At 43.4% G+C, this 18,196-nt stretch overlaps 1 protein-coding gene across 6 annotated transcripts in view; it reads left to right on the forward strand.

The window, feature by feature from the left end:
- The window catches only part of ncor1 (nuclear receptor corepressor 1), a 46,511-nt gene that overhangs the window by 25,657 nt on the left and 2,658 nt on the right, over positions 1-18,196 (forward strand). For 4 of the 6 annotated variants that reach the window (XM_072374578.1, XM_072374581.1, XM_072374579.1 and 1 more), the window contains 29 exons: positions 506-571; positions 2,859-2,995; positions 3,089-3,182; positions 5,051-5,498; positions 5,612-5,735; positions 6,000-6,177; positions 6,760-6,918; positions 8,322-8,488; positions 8,937-9,051; positions 9,803-9,888; positions 9,995-10,169; positions 10,251-10,376; positions 10,472-10,555; positions 10,646-10,896; positions 11,106-11,415; positions 11,717-11,941; positions 12,169-12,369; positions 12,807-12,956; positions 13,409-13,564; positions 13,679-13,814; positions 14,791-15,269; positions 15,445-15,558; positions 15,931-16,064; positions 16,192-16,400; positions 16,484-16,627; positions 17,300-17,445; positions 17,578-17,631; positions 17,723-17,908; positions 17,995-18,165. In XM_072374578.1, the coding sequence (XP_072230679.1) occupies positions 506-571; positions 2,859-2,995; positions 3,089-3,182; positions 5,051-5,498; positions 5,612-5,735; positions 6,000-6,177; positions 6,760-6,918; positions 8,322-8,488; positions 8,937-9,051; positions 9,803-9,888; positions 9,995-10,169; positions 10,251-10,376; positions 10,472-10,555; positions 10,646-10,896; positions 11,106-11,415; positions 11,717-11,941; positions 12,169-12,369; positions 12,807-12,956; positions 13,409-13,564; positions 13,679-13,814; positions 14,791-15,269; positions 15,445-15,558; positions 15,931-16,064; positions 16,192-16,400; positions 16,484-16,627; positions 17,300-17,445; positions 17,578-17,631; positions 17,723-17,908; positions 17,995-18,165 (5,025 nt within the window). The remainder of the gene's footprint in view (positions 1-505; positions 572-2,858; positions 2,996-3,088; positions 3,183-5,050; positions 5,499-5,611; positions 5,736-5,999; positions 6,178-6,759; positions 6,919-8,321; positions 8,489-8,936; positions 9,052-9,802; positions 9,889-9,994; positions 10,170-10,250; positions 10,377-10,471; positions 10,556-10,645; positions 10,897-11,105; positions 11,416-11,716; positions 11,942-12,168; positions 12,370-12,806; positions 12,957-13,408; positions 13,565-13,678; positions 13,815-14,790; positions 15,270-15,444; positions 15,559-15,930; positions 16,065-16,191; positions 16,401-16,483; positions 16,628-17,299; positions 17,446-17,577; positions 17,632-17,722; positions 17,909-17,994; positions 18,166-18,196) is intronic. The other 2 variants (XM_072374580.1, XM_072374582.1) reach the window with 2 other exon arrangements.

Raw genomic sequence — 18,196 nt, forward strand, 5'->3', positions numbered from 1 at the left:
ATTTCTGTGAAATCTGTTGGGGTGGGTGGGTGGACTGTGTTGCCTAGCTGGGGCTAGAAGGAGTGTGCATCTGTGTTTGGGTCAGATGTGCAGTGACACAGTAAAAGCAGCGAGAGGATTATGGGCTGGCTGCTCTATTTCTTCATCCAAGGCACAGCTCTCAACTCTTCTGCTGTCTGGCGCTGCATCAGCTGACCAAAACCCTCCCCTTGTGGATCAGAGGGGAGGAGGGCTTGCTCTGGGGCTGTGGGGAATGAGGGAGACGGAGAGATGGGAGGAGAGAGGAAAAGAATGAGAGGAGGCGAGTGAGCTAGAGTGAGAGTGTAAGTGAGGGAGCTGGTCTCGGCAGCCCTGAATGTAAACAGATTATTAGATTAGTGGCCATGAGAAGAAGACGGCAGAAGGAAGGATCGCCGCTCTTTCTCCCTCCTTCACGTTCAGCCGTTTTTTCCTTTGTCTTTCTGTCAGTGCTGATGGGGCTGTGTGTCCTCTCTTTGTGATTTAGCTGGGGCGGGTGAAACTGGAGAAACTTCTCGCTGGACCGAGGAGGAGATGGAGGTCGCCAAAAAAGGTAGTGTTTTGATTCATTTCTCCCTCTCTTTATCGCTCTTTCTTTCCTGTCTTTCTCTTCGTTCCTGAGGCTTTTCTGCTTTTTTTTTTTTATGATCTTGTTTTTCCCTCCCTGATGTTTCTGTTTCTCCTCTGATTATCTGATATTGCTTCACGCTGTCCATTTCTTACACACACACACGGGAATGAATGTGCACATGCATTTACACAGATTCAGGATGAATGCTGGCGCTTCACTGGAAACCATGAAGAGTTTTTTTTTTTTTTTTTCCTTAGAGCCACCGCTATGCTGGCTTCTTAGAAGTCATCAGTTAGAGCCATTCAAGACACAACTGAGCATGACATTTACAATTATGTCCATTCAAACACTTCTGCTTTGTCTTGTAAATTCCTCAAAAAAAAAAGCTCATTACCGTGTCAGACCGCACGTCCGCCGCCATTTTTCAGGTCACACGCTATTCAAATATGCCCCCTCTTTCACTTTTTGCTCGACTTTGTTGGTGTAGCCTCTTGTGCTGGGTTCCTTTGTCCCTATACCCGTAGAATAAAGAGATTAATGTGGATTAATTAAGTCTCTCTTGAGTTAATAGACTCGTTCCCCCTTTACAAAAATTCATGCTGCAATTACTTTCTTAGGCTTTCAGACCTGTTTGATACACGTCTGTGGATTAGTGGGGCTGAAAGAGGCCAGTCATGTGACAAACCTGGTTCAAAAATCACTTTCATGCGGCTGCACATGGCTGGTCATGCCAGGAAGCACAGTAGACGGGTTTACGTCTTAGTCATGCTGTACTTGCAACTTGTTAATCTGCCAAAGCCTTTGTAACAGGAGCCAAAAACATGCTGGGAATGGTACTCAAATTTGATGTTGTCCCTTAGCAAACAGGAAGTCTTATCCTTAATAAGAACTTGAAAAAGACGAGACCTTCATCATATGTGTGTGCAGTTTTGTTTTTTACATACATTCGGCTTAACTTCTTATGTTACCTAGATATTATTACAGATACTTAAAGCTTCTCAGAAATGTAATAAACAAACATAATCCTTGCATGTGGGCTTGTGACCAAACAGGATATTTTCATATATAGCTTGCAAATTTTAGTAAATAATACGTATTGAGTAGATAATGTTGTAAATATGCAAATTTGGACTTTTTTTCTGGTTTGTTTGCATGTGTTCAGTGCAACTGAAGATTTAAGGGCTTCAGATGAAGATGTACAGTGTAAGCCCACAGCATGGTCACTCCAAAATGACCACAGGAGTGAATGAACTCTGACACATTAACGCATATGTAACATGAATTATTTTACAAAGGTGTGCTTTTTTTTTATTTTATCCCCCCTCATTTTAGCAATAAGTCAAATATGTGTCACGCCATCTGTCTGCAAAAGCAATAATATAGAATAAAGACGATGGCATATCGGCCCTCTCAAGGACATTCATTGAGCATGTTTGCAATTTATAAATGGATAATCTGTTGCCATGGTAATAGAAATAATGCTCACACCTTTTAGGAAGCTTCAGTCGTGTCAGAGGTAATGGCGATGAGGATGTTCAGCTCACTGTCAGTTTGCTGTTGCTGTGTGAGCAACAGGACTTAATGCGTTTTGTTGAAGGGGTTGTGGCAGTCTTTGGCTTTGCTGTATACCTTTTTAAAACTGATTGTGTAAGAGTTGGTTAGATTTAGCGTATTTCGTTGCTTGCCAAATGAAATCGGCATGGTGGTCAAAACAGATGTTTGCAGAGATGTGACAGAGTGATTCTCCAGCGTGTTGTAATGCACACAAGATCATCATGTCAGACATATGCGGAGGTTTACTCTCCCAATGCCCTCATTCTGTTGTTTAACTAGAACAGAGATTGGGTTTTGTGTTTAGTTCTGTGGTGATTTGTTCAGCTGCCAGCATCCTTCATCAAAGTAGGGCTTGGAGGGAGGGAGGGAGGGAGAGGTCACTGAGGTTACAGGATTTCAAGAGATGCCCAAATGTCAAAGGTAGATGGCAGTCTTCCAATTCACTGCAGCTTGGCAGCGCAGTTTCAAAGTTTACTGAGTTCATCAAAGCTGGTTTTATATTCACATCCTCAGCAAAGAGTTAGTTGGGAGACCAAGTATAGCAACAGGCCAAGATAATAGTGACATTTACTTAGGTTTTCCACTACGAAATAAAAAATAATCTTCTGAAACCAATCAGACAAATCGGATTTCTTGGTTTTATCGCATTTACAGTTGAATTCAGATTAAATTCATATTTTTAATGTAGAATTGCCTCCTTTTCATCCTCCTCCAGGGCTTGTTGAGCATGGTCGAAACTGGACAGCCATTGCCAAGATGGTGGGCACCAAAAGTGAGGCACAGTGCAAGAACTTCTATTTCAATTACAAGAGACGTCACAACTTGGACAACCTGCTCCAGCAGCATAAGCAGGTAAGCCTTCTGTGAAGGTCTGTCATTGAACTGGTGCATTTATAACGTGTGAACACAAGATGATTTTCTTTTTTTTGTCTTTCTGTTTCCCAGGACACACGGAGGGCTCGTGCTGATAGGTCTCAAGGAGAAGGCCAAGCGACAGCGTCACCTGACGATGACGAGGACAACGCAGATGATAGTGAAGGTCAGAGAGATGAATCGTAGAAAGCGTGTGCTCTTTGTTTAACGCACATTCACACACGTTCTGAAGTGCTGGGTCCTCTTCTCTTGTTTGTTTGGGGTTATAGTCTAAGGGTAAAGGCCGCACATCTGCACACGTATGCCTTGGCTTAAAATGTCTGTCCTTGCTTTGAGTTGTGCAGCTTTAGACCCAGTCTTAAGAAAAGCTTCGTAAAGAAGATAAGAAACAAGAGGATTTATTGAAAAGTTCAGTCGGACCTTAGGAAGCCTGGTCCAAAGGGCTCCTTGCTGAATGAGTTAGTTTTTTGAGCTGATGGCACTATGCTTTCTATTCATCTCCCTGTAAACCCAAACTCTTCTGTAGAGATGCTGGTGGTCTGTGGCCTGCAGATCTCACATCTTTTACTTTATTCTGATACACATGAGAGTCACTGACACAACTCCCCAAAAAAATGTTCTCACAGGTGGTTTAATGTAGAGTGAAGGTGCCTTTCTGATTTAGTTTTTACTTGTTTCATCCACATACAAATGGATTTTGCATACCATCTGAGCTATCATCACCATAGCAACAACTGCGGCAGTGGAACTCAAACCAACAGTGGCAGGCAGACATTTCAAACAGCCCGTTTCTCTGTTAAAGATGTTGATTTTCAGACATTAATCAATGTCTTTATCACTTGAAATTTGCTATTTGCTCTCTGCACACACACAGTTTTTGCTTTACGTTCCTAAACTCAAGTGTGGAATAAACCAGTTGTTCTTCATATTTCTTCATTTTAATCTTCAAAGCCTGTTTTTGGATCTTCACGTTCTTGGCCGTAGCGAAGGGAAACATTAGTAATATAAAACAGATAATTCAATAAAAAAACAGGCAGTAGATAAGGCACAGGAGAGTCTGGTGAGACGATGTGTGAACAAAATGAGACTGGACACTTTCCACGTGGATGAAGTGTATAAAGCATAAAGTGGGGGGCCTCCACATCAGGCTAGTCTCATATCTCACCATTATTTTGAAAAGGAGGAGCAGGTATGAGTGGGTCTTCTCATTGTTTGCAGCTGATATTAATGCTCGAGGGGTTTATCCTTTGTTAAATGATTAAATTAAGTCTTTATGATTAGAGGTGTGAATCTTTCCAGCACCAGTGTGGTATCGGCCCACTGCGATATGTTTGTTACATACGAGTCAGTTGCCGTGAAATTCCACGTGCCTTCCAGACCTGCTGTTCTCGCAGAGTGTTTACTTTAGTTTGGCTTCAGAGTGCAAGTATAGCTGTTTCTGTGAAGTCAAGTTTGTGCTTATACTCAGCAGATGGTGAAACACAGAGTTCTGTAAATAAAGCTCAAGATCCTGAACTATGAAACAGATTTGGTGATTCTATTAACAACGCCTCATTAATTCCTGGCAGAACAATTGGACCGACTGTCTCCCTTGAAGTTACCGAATGGGCTGAAAGCAGCCACTTTGATTCTTCGTATTACTTGTGTTACTAAAGCACTGCATTTTTGAGAGGCAGTAAATTAATAAAATCTGAAATGTGACCAGATGTCTGCTTTCAAAACACTGTTTCTATTTCATAACTTGTTGTTGAGATCTGTATTATTTTGCCATGTCACTAATTATAATGTTAGCACATTTGCGTTGGTGGTTAATCTAGTGTCATTCTCCTTGTTGTTTTCTGACAGTTAAACAAAATGCATTATGTTAACTGCAACCACCTATCGTATACTATGGTTTTATATATAAATTGAGCTGCTACACTATTTAATTATTAGAAATACTATTTAATGCCAGAAATATGCTTAAAGGTTCCAGTAAATTTCATGGACATGTCTGTTTGACGTGCACTAATTCATTTTCTCCTGCTTTTTTAGGTGGTGACAATAGCTCTGATACAGAGAGTGCCCCCTCCCCCTCTCAGGCTGACTCCTCAAAATCTGGTGATAATAAGAGGGCAGACAGCACTGCGGGAGATTCTCAGTGCACAGATCAGGAAAAAGGTCAGGGCAGCAATGGAAAGGCCGCAGAGCCCTCATACGGGGAACTCCGTGTCAAGGAAGAGAAAAGTCCGGAGAGTGAGACTGGATCTCAGGATGAAAAAGTCAGGTTGGCACTGTTTCCTGGCCAGGTGCATCCCAAAACTGAACCTCAAGATGTGGACATGAAGACAGGGGAAGTTCAAGTCAAGATGGAGCCTGAGATGAAGGAAAAAGGAGAAAAGGGAGACCACGGCGAAAGGCAGAGGGACCTTCATTCAGATAATGACTCAAGCGCCACCTGCAGTGCTGACGAGGATGTGGAAGCAGAGCCTGATCGACAGAGGTGAGTTTCAATAATCCCTCTTTTTCTGTTGCATGTACATAGTTGCATAATACAGGAGCAATACAGTGCCTATGGTTTTGAGTGTGACTTTAACATTTTGCCCAACTCTGCAGATTATACACCATGGAAAAGCCGTCATTGTTAAACCCTCCTGGCTCGGTGCTCATGTCCTCACCCAAACAAGCCCAACTCAACATCCAGCAGCTGCATCAGCGAGCAGCTGCCATCCCTCCCATGGTTAGTGTCAGGTTAATTTATTTTGATTGACAAAGAGGAAAGCAGCTGGTCAAAATCCATACTAAAAGCCTTTATACTGTCAACCCTCTTGTTTTTAAGCAGACAGTATTATTGAGGATTCCATCTAAATTCCAATATTTGTGGGATTCTTCATTTTTCATCAAATTCAAAAGTGCAGCACTTCAGTACTCTAAGTGATCATTTACTCCATAAGTTCATATGTATCATTCATACTTGGACTGTTTTCCCTCTTTAATTACCAAGGTGCCTGGTCCTTATGGCCCTGGTGGAGTGTCCATCAGTGGTTTAACCATGTTTCAACACCAGATCAAAGCTGTGCATGACTCTGCACACCAGGAAGAGAAGCAGAGGCAGGATCAGGGAGACCTGGATCGCAGACCTCACTTCAACACTCGGAGTCCCACCATAATGGACAGAGATGGTAGGAGGAGGAAAAACTACGCTCATTTTATCTTCTTTGCTCCAATTTCCCAAAAATGTCACCATCAGCGCTGTTTAGAGGACTATAAATTGCTAATGTGTTTTTTCTGTTTCGTGCACTTGTACAAAAGTACACATTTGGTTGCGCTCTTTTGTAATGTAGCTCAGAATGGAGCTGAAAAAAGAAAAGCAAATCGTAGCTGATCCTGCTCTAAAGTCTGCATTGATGTGCCTCTGGTTGAAAATGGAGACTGTTGTGTGTTTTGGACTTGTGTATAAGAGCAGGATATAGCAGTTGGACGTAGTTCAGCTGCTCAGAAGGGGAGAGTAGTGAAGTCATGGCTGGATTTTTGAAAAGCTTTTAGCACCTTTTAGTCAAAGTGCTGTGAAGAGTGGAGCAGCTGCCTGTAAGCCGCTGAGCTTTGACGCCAACATAGTACATACATATTAGCAGTCGTGTGTTCAAGTGGGGGTGTTACTTGCACAGGTCCGTCCATTCTGGGTCAGCTCGATGCTCACTGGTATTGAGCTTCTGCTTTAACAGAGGTTATCTTCCCTTTGTCCTTATGCCTGTGTACTGCAGGTAAGCTCTTACCCTACATGCCTTATGACATGATGCTGGCTCTGGACCAGGAGGGTCATCCTGGTCAGCCAGGCTCTCCCTACAGACTCTCCCCCAGGGAGCTGAGCAAGGCTTCACCTCAGCCTGACCCCAACGCCTCCGGCTACAGTGTGCCGCCAGGTAAAAGCACACATCCTCACCTCCTCCTCCATCCCAACCTGTCTTGCCTCCCGCCTACCTTGGCTGATAGAAACTAGCCTTCTCTGACACAAGGGTTATTTTTGTCTCTGTTTGCAGCAGTGAGTAAAATAGTTGAGCTCAGATGCTGCGTAAGCAACATTTGAGGCATTTACATGTTACACTTTTAGAGGCAATTTTGATTAAACCTGTGAACTATTTTCATATGTATATATTCCTTGGTTTGTGTAATGTATTGGTAGGTGAATTTGGTGCAGAGAGGATATCATTTGTGTCACTTGTAATCCTGTTGTAAGCTGGGGTTTGCCTTTTTTTTTTTTTTTAAGTCCGATTGGAATTTCTCTTGTCCAAAGGTATATTAGCTATACTCCCTTCTGCCAGGGATGATGATGATGATGATCACATGAAGCTTTTGCTGATAGTTGTACAGAATTGTGAGCTTTGTTTCTTTGAGGAGTGAAGTATTGGCTCAGCCAGCACCTGAACTGTTAAACATTTTATCTGGTGTTATATGTTGGACATTTGTTGTTATTAGTACTTCTATAGGAGATATACAGTTGAGGTAAAAAGAAAAATAATGTTCGCTTTCAAAAGGAAAGGCAACTATGTTAGCACTCACAGGCGAGCAGAATGTATTGCAGTATCTGTTGGAGTGTTATTACACACTTTTTAATGTTTTGACACCAGTTCAAAGTTGGAGAAGGAGATTGCCTTGGAATAAGGACACGTATAACTACTTTGAGACAGTTACAGGATATTTTTTCCCCTGAATGTTCATTGGTGCTAATGAAAGTAATACATGAGATAGGAAAAGGGGAGGAACTTAATAATGAAAAGGTCTGCATGTCCTCACAAATGATGTTTTCGTTCCTGATGCTGAATGAATGTTAATGTTTGACATACAGGCTCCCTGCTACAAGGATTTATAAATTTATGATAGAGTGGCTTGTTTTCTTATGATGACGTCTGTGCCTGCTCGAGGAGCTCTCTCAGCTATACACATTTCTGATTTTGTAGATTTGAGAGCACGAGGTGCTCCTCCTGCAGCGAGGTCACTCCTGGTCTGTGTGGGTGTTGCGATCTATTTTGTCTACTCGGCTTTCCCAGGGGACATTAAAGCAGACAGCAGGCATTGGCCAAAGTTGACATGGAATGAGGAGAAACTTATAACTGAGCATTTCAGCGCTTACTTTACCACTCAATAAATAGGAATATTTTCTCATGAAGTCTTTGATGGAAAATTAAGCGTGCAGGATATTGGGATTCAGAGTTGTGGTATCAAATGAGTAGAAGTTGATTAGGGGTTCCCAGATGAATGTTTAATACTAAAATGTTTATAATCAGACGTGTCAGATTTTCCTCTTCTTTTCTCATATCCCCTTCAGTTCTCCACCCTGCCCCCAACCAGCTGGTCCAGAGTATGAATGATGGAGTCCGCGTGACATTCAGCAGGCCCAGTAGACCTCCCAACATTCCCTCTCCTCCTCCACTCATTCCAACAACCAAGCCCACAGACAAGCCCTCCTTCATCCAGGGAGGCTCCATCTCCCAGGTGAGTCACTCTTACGCCTGATAAAGACGTTCCTCTGGTGAGCTCAGTGGAGCTGCACGCCTTTTTCCTTTCTCCAGCTCTGATATTCAGGCAAACAAGTATGGACAAATATAATTAAATCATTTTTATGTGCACTCTTAGAATGAGCAAATCTGGGTTTGTTTTCCCCAACATGACACTAGGTCAAACCTAACTTAATTCTCACATTTTTGCTGTGTATATTGGCTTCAGTTGACACCACTCTCATATGATATATGAAAAATGTGTCCTCTTAACTAGTTTAATGTTTGCCACCACATGATATAGTTTATAACTTGATGTCGGTGTGTTACAGGCTCCGAGCTGTAACATATAAAAGATGATCAACATCACTTGACACCACTTTATTGTTCTCGTGAACATGGTGACCTGAACTTGAGATGAGTTCTTTGTGTTCTTTTTTTCTCAGGGAACTCCTGGAACATATCTGCCTTCCAATGCTGTCTATGGGCCAGAGGGGACTAAAAGCTCTGTGGGTTCCATCTCCCTGGGTTTGCCTCGGCAGCTGGATCCTAACAAGCCTGGTAAGATGACAGACTCTCACATGACTATTTTTAAATCCCTCTGTTCAAATGTAGCCCAAAGTGTGACCTAATAGACCAAATTTGCATGAAATTGTAGATGGATATGAAGTTCAAACCTCTCTTAGTTATTGCAAACTCTGGGGGATTATTAAAATTTGAAGGCCCTAAAGTTTTCATCTCTGCACATCATGAAATATTTGATTGCTTTTTGAGTGTTTGGGAAGTTATTGTGCATTCTCACTGATGGTTAATTTAAAAGCTGCTGATTTTGCTTTTTACCCAGCTGTTGTTAGGGCTAAAAATGATTCTTTGTGTTTAAATTTTTTTTAAATCTATGCGTGATGAAAGGCAGAACAAGACGGTTAGAGTAGCACCTAGAGTAGTGTTTCTGGGATCATGTGAACATAATCAAACTTCCATACTCGCTGTTAAAGATAATAAACAGTTAATAAACATGCTCATGTAGTCATTAGTCATGTATACAGCGTGCGATCCATGTACGCAAATCATTGGTCCATTATGCATGTGGTAAATATTTTGCCAGACCTTTAAACACCTTCGTAGAACAAGGTGTGTGTGCGCTGCTGCAGATATTTACGGCCACAGGTGATGATTCTTTCTGACCTTTCAGTGGTCTGCAGTGTTTCCACTTCTTCATGTAAAGGAAAAAAACTGTCAGAGTAACTCTACTAAAGCACAGCTGCTAATGGCCAAATTTCTCCTTCTTCTTCTTCTCTCTGCAACTGTCCAGGCGGTGCTGTGTCATCCATACAGGATGGCAGAAGCAACCAAGGAAAGGTCGGGGAGAACATGGCTTTCAGAGGGTCAATCACTCAGGTAATAAATACTTGGAGTTAGGTTGTTTTTGTTTTACGCACTCCTTACTTTACACAATGTGTTGTTTGCTGTTTAAGTAGCATTCTTTTCCTTTCTCCTAAAATAGGGCACCCCAGCCCTGTCCCAGTCTGGCATTAATGTTCCTGCTGAGTTCCTGAAGGGTACGATCACAAACCTGGTCCTAGGGGACCTTAACATCCCAGACAAGGCCAGGGGAGAGCAGCTGTCTAAAGGTCATGTCATCTATGAAGGCAAAAACGGTCACATCGTGTCTTATGATGGTAAGTATTATTGATTTGCCTGTTAACTGCATTTGTTTGCTACATACATAAATTTCATCCTAATATTTTTACGTCTGATAGCCATAAAGAACCCCAGGGAAAACACACGAAGCCCTCGAACAGGTAACGAGCTAAAACGCACTCATGAAATGATGGAGGGACCCATGGGCAGAGGACACCCTGGCCGGGAGGAAGCTCCATTTGAGGGTACGGTTTGTGTATCACTTTGCATATAGAATGTGTTCTGCTTTGTTTGGTCTGTTTCAGTGGGTGATGGCGCCCACGTTTTTTTTCCCCCTCAGGATTAATTAGTAGAGCCATACCCCGAGAGGGCCACCATGGAGACTCTAAAGAAAGACCTTTAATCACTGGATCCATTATGCAAGGTAGCTAATTGAAAAGCATGCCACTCTGTTAGCCTGTTGTTTTTCATCAAACAAAAAAAGGGAGTTGATATGTTATTTTAATCTCTCCAGGAACACCGAGAACGGCTGCTGACACTTTAGAGGATGCCATGAAATATGGTAAACAGATAAAAAGAGAAAGCCCACCCATTCGATCCTTTGATGGGGCTATTGGCAAGGGCAAGCCCTATGAAGGAGTCAATACTATCAAAGAGATGGGACGTTCCATTCATGAAATCCCACGACAGGACCAGTCTGGCCAGGACATGTGCAAAACTCCCGACCTGCCAGACAGGAGGGTGATGGAGGGCGCCATGTCTCAGGTTAGATACTAAGATGGGGAGGGACTTGCTAGTATGTTTTGGTGGACAGCATTACCTCTGCCATTCTTTTAGACCTTTTCAGTGAACTCCTTCTTGAGTCTTTTGCTATTGAAAATAACCAATTCACAAACACACCGTTAACAAAACCAGTGAGTTTCATTATGAGTTGGATTAACTTGTCGAATATAACCTCTGCCTATCTTAAACAGATCCACCCTCTGAGCCAATCTACTATCAAACACAACGTGAAGTCCCTCATTACTAGTCCCAGCAAGCTTCCCCACAGTATGCCCCAACTCGAGGCAATGGAACGAGCCAAATATGAGGAGAGCAAGGCAGTACGCCACACTTCTGTGGTTAACTCCACCACCTCTGTCCTGCGCTCTACACACCAGGAGGCAGGCAAATCCCAGCATAGCCCGGGCATGTATGAGGACGCCAATGCTCGCAGGACCCCCGTCAACTACAGCTCCAATCCAGTCTCCAGAGGATCACCCATGCTGGGACGTGCTTCAGAGGGTATATATTATGTAACCATTTAATTCACAATGGTTGAGGAACTTACAGTACTCGACCATTACTTGTTTAAAATTGTAATTTTACAGTTATAAGGTTAGAATTAGAAAATTTAATTAGATGCTTAACTAAACCAGATAATCTTATTTCTGCGAAAAATAGTATTAGGGTTAATACATAATGTGCATCCCGTGCTGACGGCATTGGATGACCTTTTTGTCCTGTACTAGAAGAAATTGCATGATTTAATATGAAATTGTTGCATCAGCCATTATATGAACCGTTTGTCTTCCTTTGTCCTAAGGTGGTATGAACTCTGCAAAATCTGCTGCCCATGAAAGAAAGAGCACCATGACCCCGACACAGAGGGACAGCGTCCCAGCCAAGTCCCCCGTGTCAGGTGGTGACCCTGTATCCTCTCATAGCCCCTTTGACCCACACCACCGGCCTGTTGTTCCTGGAGAAGTGTACCGAGCCCACATGCCTCAGTTTGACTCTCCCCTGGCCTTCCACAGAGTGTTGGATCCTGGTACAGAGTTTAAACCTTCTCACCCTTTCTACTTGAACTATGAATAGAAGAGTAATAGCCTTGGTTCAGAGCAAATTGACGAAAGCTACTCGGGTCATTGCATGTTCGGGATCTTTTTCAGTTGTTGAAAAACAACAGTTGACGTCAGAAGTGGTGATCAGTATCTGTTAGCCTTCTGTTCATGTTTTCATTATTTTTTTTCTTTCTCTTCTTGTCCTCTGTTACAGCATTCATGTTCCCCAGGCAGCCTTCCCCAACAGGCTACCATAACACCTACCAGTTGTATACCATGGAGAACACGCGGCAGACCATCCTCAATGATTATATCACCTCCCAACAGATGCAAGTCATTCCTCGGCCCGACATGGCCAGAGGGATGTCGCCACGGGAACAGCCTGTCGCTATCCCTTACGCAGCCAGTGCTCGAGGTATGGCCCTAAACTCGTTGACTCTCTTATCTGCGTCTGCAGGCAGGGGAGAGGCCATGGGCAGGAGCGGATGTAGTATGCAGACTGTGTGCCTGTGAAGTAGTGGCTACCTTTTCCAGACGCCCAGAAGCAAATGACCTTGACAAATTTAGCTGATTTGCTCTTCATATTAGGGCTGCAACTGATTCGGCTATTACTCAATTTATCAGTCGGGTGTGGTCATCAAAATCTCAGTTTGCTGAGTGATTGCTTCTTACAAGTTGACCACTATTCCACCCTGTTTGCAGCCCTGTTGCTTACTGATCAATCTGTATTTGGGAGCACTAACAGATGAAGGTGATGAGTTACAGCTAAGTGTATACGGTGTTCATACATTCAGAAATTGATGGATCGGTTCTTGTTGTTCACCGTTGGCCCTTTGCTTCTGTCTGTAAAAGGGATTATTGATCTAGCCCAGATGCCTCCAACTATCCTGTTGCCTCACCCTGGGGGAACAGGTACTCCCACTTTGGAACGCAACGTCTACCTCACTGGAGCTCAGCCCCCTTTCCCTCCTAGGGCTTTCAACCCAACCTCCATTTCGCCAGGTGAGGACCCCTCCCTCCCCCACCCCTACACCCTGTGTTCCCTTAACTTCCTTGCCACGATCTCCATGTTCCCTCACACTCAGCAGCACTGTGCAGTGCTTCACAGCGCAGTCCTGCACTGGCCTGAGTGTCTCAAAGGTCAGTTTTGCCTGTCACAGATAAAGTGGTATTGCAATCATACTGGGAACTGTTTCCTATATAAATGTCTGATTGCTGCATGACATTTTTTTTCATGGCTATACAAAATGTAGGTATGAATAGAAATTAAATGCTGCAGCGTAGAAACCCTTCTGTAGCTGTACATCTGAAAATGGTCATATTTGTCTGGATATGACCAGATTTGCTGTGGTAGATTGAGAACTTAAGAGCAAGGCAGCCAGATCCATCCTGTTGAGACCACAGGGGTCGTGTGTTTATAAATGTTGGGTATGTGACATCCATCTTCTCCTCAGGTCACCCTAGCCATCTTGCTGCCAATGTGGAGAGAGAGCGAGAGAGGGAACAGCAGGAAAAGGAAAGGGAGCAGCGGGAAAGGGAGCGCGATCGGGAGATGAGAGAGAGAGAACGAGAACGAGAGCGGGAGCGAACCAATGAATACATGCGTGGAGGTGAGTATTCTTGGGGTGGGAAAGCTCAACTTAGATATTTGTTTCATGCAGGCTATCGAACCTCTTCTTTTAATACAGTTTTATTACAGTGTCTGATTTTTGTACGATGTTAAGGTGGAGCAGAGCAGCCAGTTCGGCCCGGGAGTCGAGGTTATCTGCATTCTCCTTCTCCCTCGCTCAGGACACAGGATGTAGTGGTTCAGCAGCGGCCAAGCATCTTCCAAGGAAAGAGTGTCATCACCTCTCTAATGTAAGCTGAAAAAGTTCTACAACACCAAAACATTCTCCATAGTTGGGTTAACGTTTGAAAATGGACTGAATAGTTTACTATTTGATACAACATGTTGAGATTCTTCAAAACAGTTTTTGGAGTGGTTTTCAAAACAACATACCCAAAAAGTTAAACCAACTCAAGAGCAGATTTACTTAGTGTAAACTGGAGTTCAACAATGTCTTAGGAAACCAGCTCAACCTTAACTGAGCTCCCTGGTTGATAAAACAGCATTTTATTCTTCAGCTCTTAGAAAAAGGTCTCCTCTTCAATTTGTCACATCAGGGGGACATCAGTGTGGGAAAGCGAGGTTTTTGACCAGGTGTTTCTTAAGATTTTTGATATTATTATGAAAAGTATTAGTAGAAAAAGCCTTAGCACCTGTTTTATTCTGTCTTATTCTTTTTATGGCAGCTTCATTGTTCTGCTGAGGCCGGAAAATGACAGATTTGTCATTGTATATAATGACAAATATATAATATATAATTTTGTTTAGGCTGCAAAATCTGGATTATGTTCTGTCACTGCATCTATTGTCCACATGCACATCCTGTAACATCTTAAAATGTTCATATTTTTACTTTTACTGTATATTAATGTGGTGGCCACACAAAGTTTTTAATTTTTGATGCCCCCTAGTGCCGTAATGCTTCTCAGATAACTGCATCTCTAACAGAAGAAACACACAAACTTAATTAACATTAGCATGGAAGTAGCATATCCTGGATTGGCTGTTGATCTTAGATCTCTGAGGCGTCATTTTTGACAGGTCTTTGTGCAGGTTACGTTTATAAAAGTGGTTAGATTTTGGACTACAGTACTGTGTGACAGCTGCACATGTCAGAAAGTCTGGTCATTAGATAAAAGGTACATCTTGGGTTGGACACACTATATGCTTTACATGTAATCCTTTGTAAAGTCTTTTTGATGTCTTTATCTCCTCATTTCCTCTAAGGCCTCATCCACCAGCAGTGACATCAGCTCCACAGAGCAGCTCCCGCTACAGTACTGCAGCTGATGTTCTGGATGCTTTGGTGGATGCTGCAGCATCTGCACCACAGATGGATGTTTCCAAGGCGAAGGAGAGTAAACACGAACGGGATGATGACATGTCTTCATCATCTGCCACACGGCGGGCGCCCACCCTCTCTGAACAACAGCAGCAGGAGACAGAGAGGCGATCCCTGCACTCACCATTTAGTGCCATGTCTCTCCCAGGTGGTAAGCCTCATTCAGCTTACTCTGAGGGCCCTGGTGTTGGGGCTAAGGATAAGGGACCTCAGACAAAGTCACGCATCGAAGAGGAGCTTCGGACTCATGGAAAGACGACTATCACAGCAGCTAGCTTCATCGATGTCATCATTACACGTCAGATAGCTTCAGACAAAGACTCTCGTGAACGAGGCTCTCAGAGCTCTGACTCCTCAAGCAGTTGTGAGTGTTTTGGATTGACAGATTTTTATTCAAACTTCACTTAAGTGCACAAGATATCATCAGTTAGCTGACCTTGAACAAATATAAGTAAAATGTGATCTTCCTCTTTGCTTTGTACTGTCCATGCCACAACCTCACCTCCATGCCTTGTTGTTTGGCCGCACTTGTCTTGCAGTGTCATCTAATCGATATGACAACACTGCTGGAGGAGCCATTGAAGTGATAAGTCCTGCTAGTTCCCCCGTCCAATCCCAACAGGACAAAACAGATGATGGCCAACAAGCAGCGGGTATGATGAGTAAACTTATGAATCTTATCGATTAATTTTAATATATATATATAAAAAGTTGCATTTATTGCCAAAGTTGATTTGTAATGGTAGTAAGACACATTCAGTAATGAAGACTAAATTTAGCAGTGTTGAGTAAACAAGTTGAGAAGGCATACCATAACTTGGAGGGCTTGGCCCACTGACATTTGGAGCTGTCAGACAGCATTCCACTGCATCAGTCTGGTCACCAGACTGCACGAGAACTTATTTTTGACACCTGCAAGCTGAGACTTTTGGCATCGAGCCTGTCGGGCTAATCGCTGTCTCATCACTTCTGACTTCACCCCGTCTATTTTAATGAAACAACACTGTCCTTGGTCAACCTTCCAGTTGGCATGCGGGCGTACGAGATGAGTCGTTACCGTCCATCAGGGGAACCACCTCAGCCCCCTTCCTCCCAGGCAGACAACTACTCGCAGGTCCCCAAAACTCACAGAGTCATGACCTTGGCGGACCATATTTCAGTAAGATTGTTGCAGGACACAGTATTTTGCATTAGAAAAAGTAATGCATTTACACACTGGAATGACCATTTGAGCTGTCCATCATGTGTAACTAACCAAGTTTTAATGTCTTTCCCTAAATTTGCAGCATATTATCACCCAAGACTTTGCCCGGAATCAGGACCCTCCCGTTTCCTCTTCAGCCTCGGCCACATTCCAGAGCTCAGTGCCATCAATGTCCTCTTCAGGTCGAGTCAAGGGGCCCAGCCGCTATAGTCCTGAGAACCAGGTCTCACACCACCAGAGACCGTCCAGCAGGGTTTCTCCAGAGAATGCTTCTGATAAACCCAGAGCTAGGTACACGAAGCCTTGAATGTTAGAGTATAATTTATAGCCCCATTTAGTGTCTAAACAGCTTTTTTTCTGTGCTCTTTTTCCAGGCCTGGTAAGTCTCCCGAGCGAGGAGGCCGGCCGATGGAGAACTACGAGCCAATCTCTCCTCCACAGGGTTACCATGGCATGGACAAACAAGATGTTGGCGGGCCTTCATCCCAGAGACGAGAGTCTGACAACTCAGAGATCAGGTACAGGATGTGCATGGTTTATGTGCTTTATACTTTAGTGAAATTGTAGGAACATACTGTTGGAGATTCCCTGACATCAGAGGTGGAGAAAAGGACCACAAACAAGCTGCTGTCAGTCATGGACAATAACGCCACCCCCTACACAGCATGTGAACTAAACTGAGAGACTAAACATGTGCAGTGGCAGGGAGGTGAAACGGATCTGTGTGCATGAGTCTGACCTACTCTGCCCCCACACTTTATACCATATCATGTATATTATCTTTCTTTTTTATTCCAGTCTGTTTGTGCATGAACATATTTATCGATCATCTATTCATCTATAGTTTAAAAAAAAAAAAAGATCACTTTTTTCCCCCCTTGTTTGGTATGTATGTATTCACTGAGATAGAACATCTTGATAGTTGTAGTATATGTTGTAAATATTAATTTACCAGTTGTTATACAGTTGATCATCGTACAAAAAGAAAGCTGGCATTTAATTTGCTATAATTACCTTTATATTTAATCGAACTGTATTAGATTGTAAATCAGTTTCTCGTTTTAATGGCTTCATGTTGAATGTTCCCTCTATCAGAAGATGTTTGATGCCCCAGCGGGGTTGAAATCCTAAAATTTGACTACGGCTCTAATGCCTCGGTTACCCATTGTCTCCACCTTTTGTCATTTAAGGAACGACTCGCGGTCTCCCGGGAGTGTCAGCTACCTGCCTTCCTTCTTCACTAAGCTGGAGAGTACCTCTCCCATGGTTAAGTCCAAGAAGCAGGAAATCTTTCGTAAGTTGAACTCCACTTCTGGTGTTGGTGATTCTGATGTTGGTAAGTGGGTCTTCTCTTATCTCTTTTGTTTAATCCGCTAATTCCCACAAATTCTTGTCACTCATCCAGCATGTGATGACTTTGTAACACTGTGACTTATTAATGTATAAACTTGTAATAATTGTTTTGCAGGAAACGCACAGCCGGGCACAGAGATTTTCAACTTGCCTGCTGTAACCAGCTCCAGTAAGTAGGAGGGAGCCCCATTTAGGCACTTATTAGTTTTATTTTGACTATTTCTTTTCTAATTGTGGATTCTGTTGTGTGGAATTTTTAGGTAGCATCAACCCAAGGAGTCAGTCCTTCAGTGACCCAGCCAGTAACCTGGGTTTAGAGGACATAATCCGCAAAGCCTTGATGGGCAACTTGGAGGACAGACACGAGGAGCACCAGGGAGGTGGAGGAGGGGCTTCTGGAGCAGGCAGTGACTCCCGGCAAGAAGCCAGTCCATCACCCAGTATGGGTATGCTTAAAAACTCAAACATCCATCAATATTCATGCTTCGAAGAAATGTTGTTGATTACATGTACTGCCTGTTTAAATCTGCAGGAAAGCAGAAGCAAGGCAAAGCAAACAGCCGGAAATCCAAGTCACCTAACCTGGGTCAGGCCTACGCCGGAGGAGAGCGTCCATCATCAGTGTCCTCCGTCCACTCTGAGGGCGATTATCACCGACCAACCCAACCCCAGTGGAGCTGGGACGAACGACCCTCATCCACAGGTGAGCTGCCCATCCTCCAGTGTCACTATCT

The sequence above is a fragment of the Leuresthes tenuis genome, unplaced genomic scaffold (genome assembly GCF_036924035.1).
Source record: "Leuresthes tenuis unplaced genomic scaffold, fLeuTen1.0.hap1 SCAF_21, whole genome shotgun sequence".
NCBI lineage: Eukaryota > Metazoa > Chordata > Actinopteri > Atheriniformes > Atherinopsidae > Leuresthes > Leuresthes tenuis.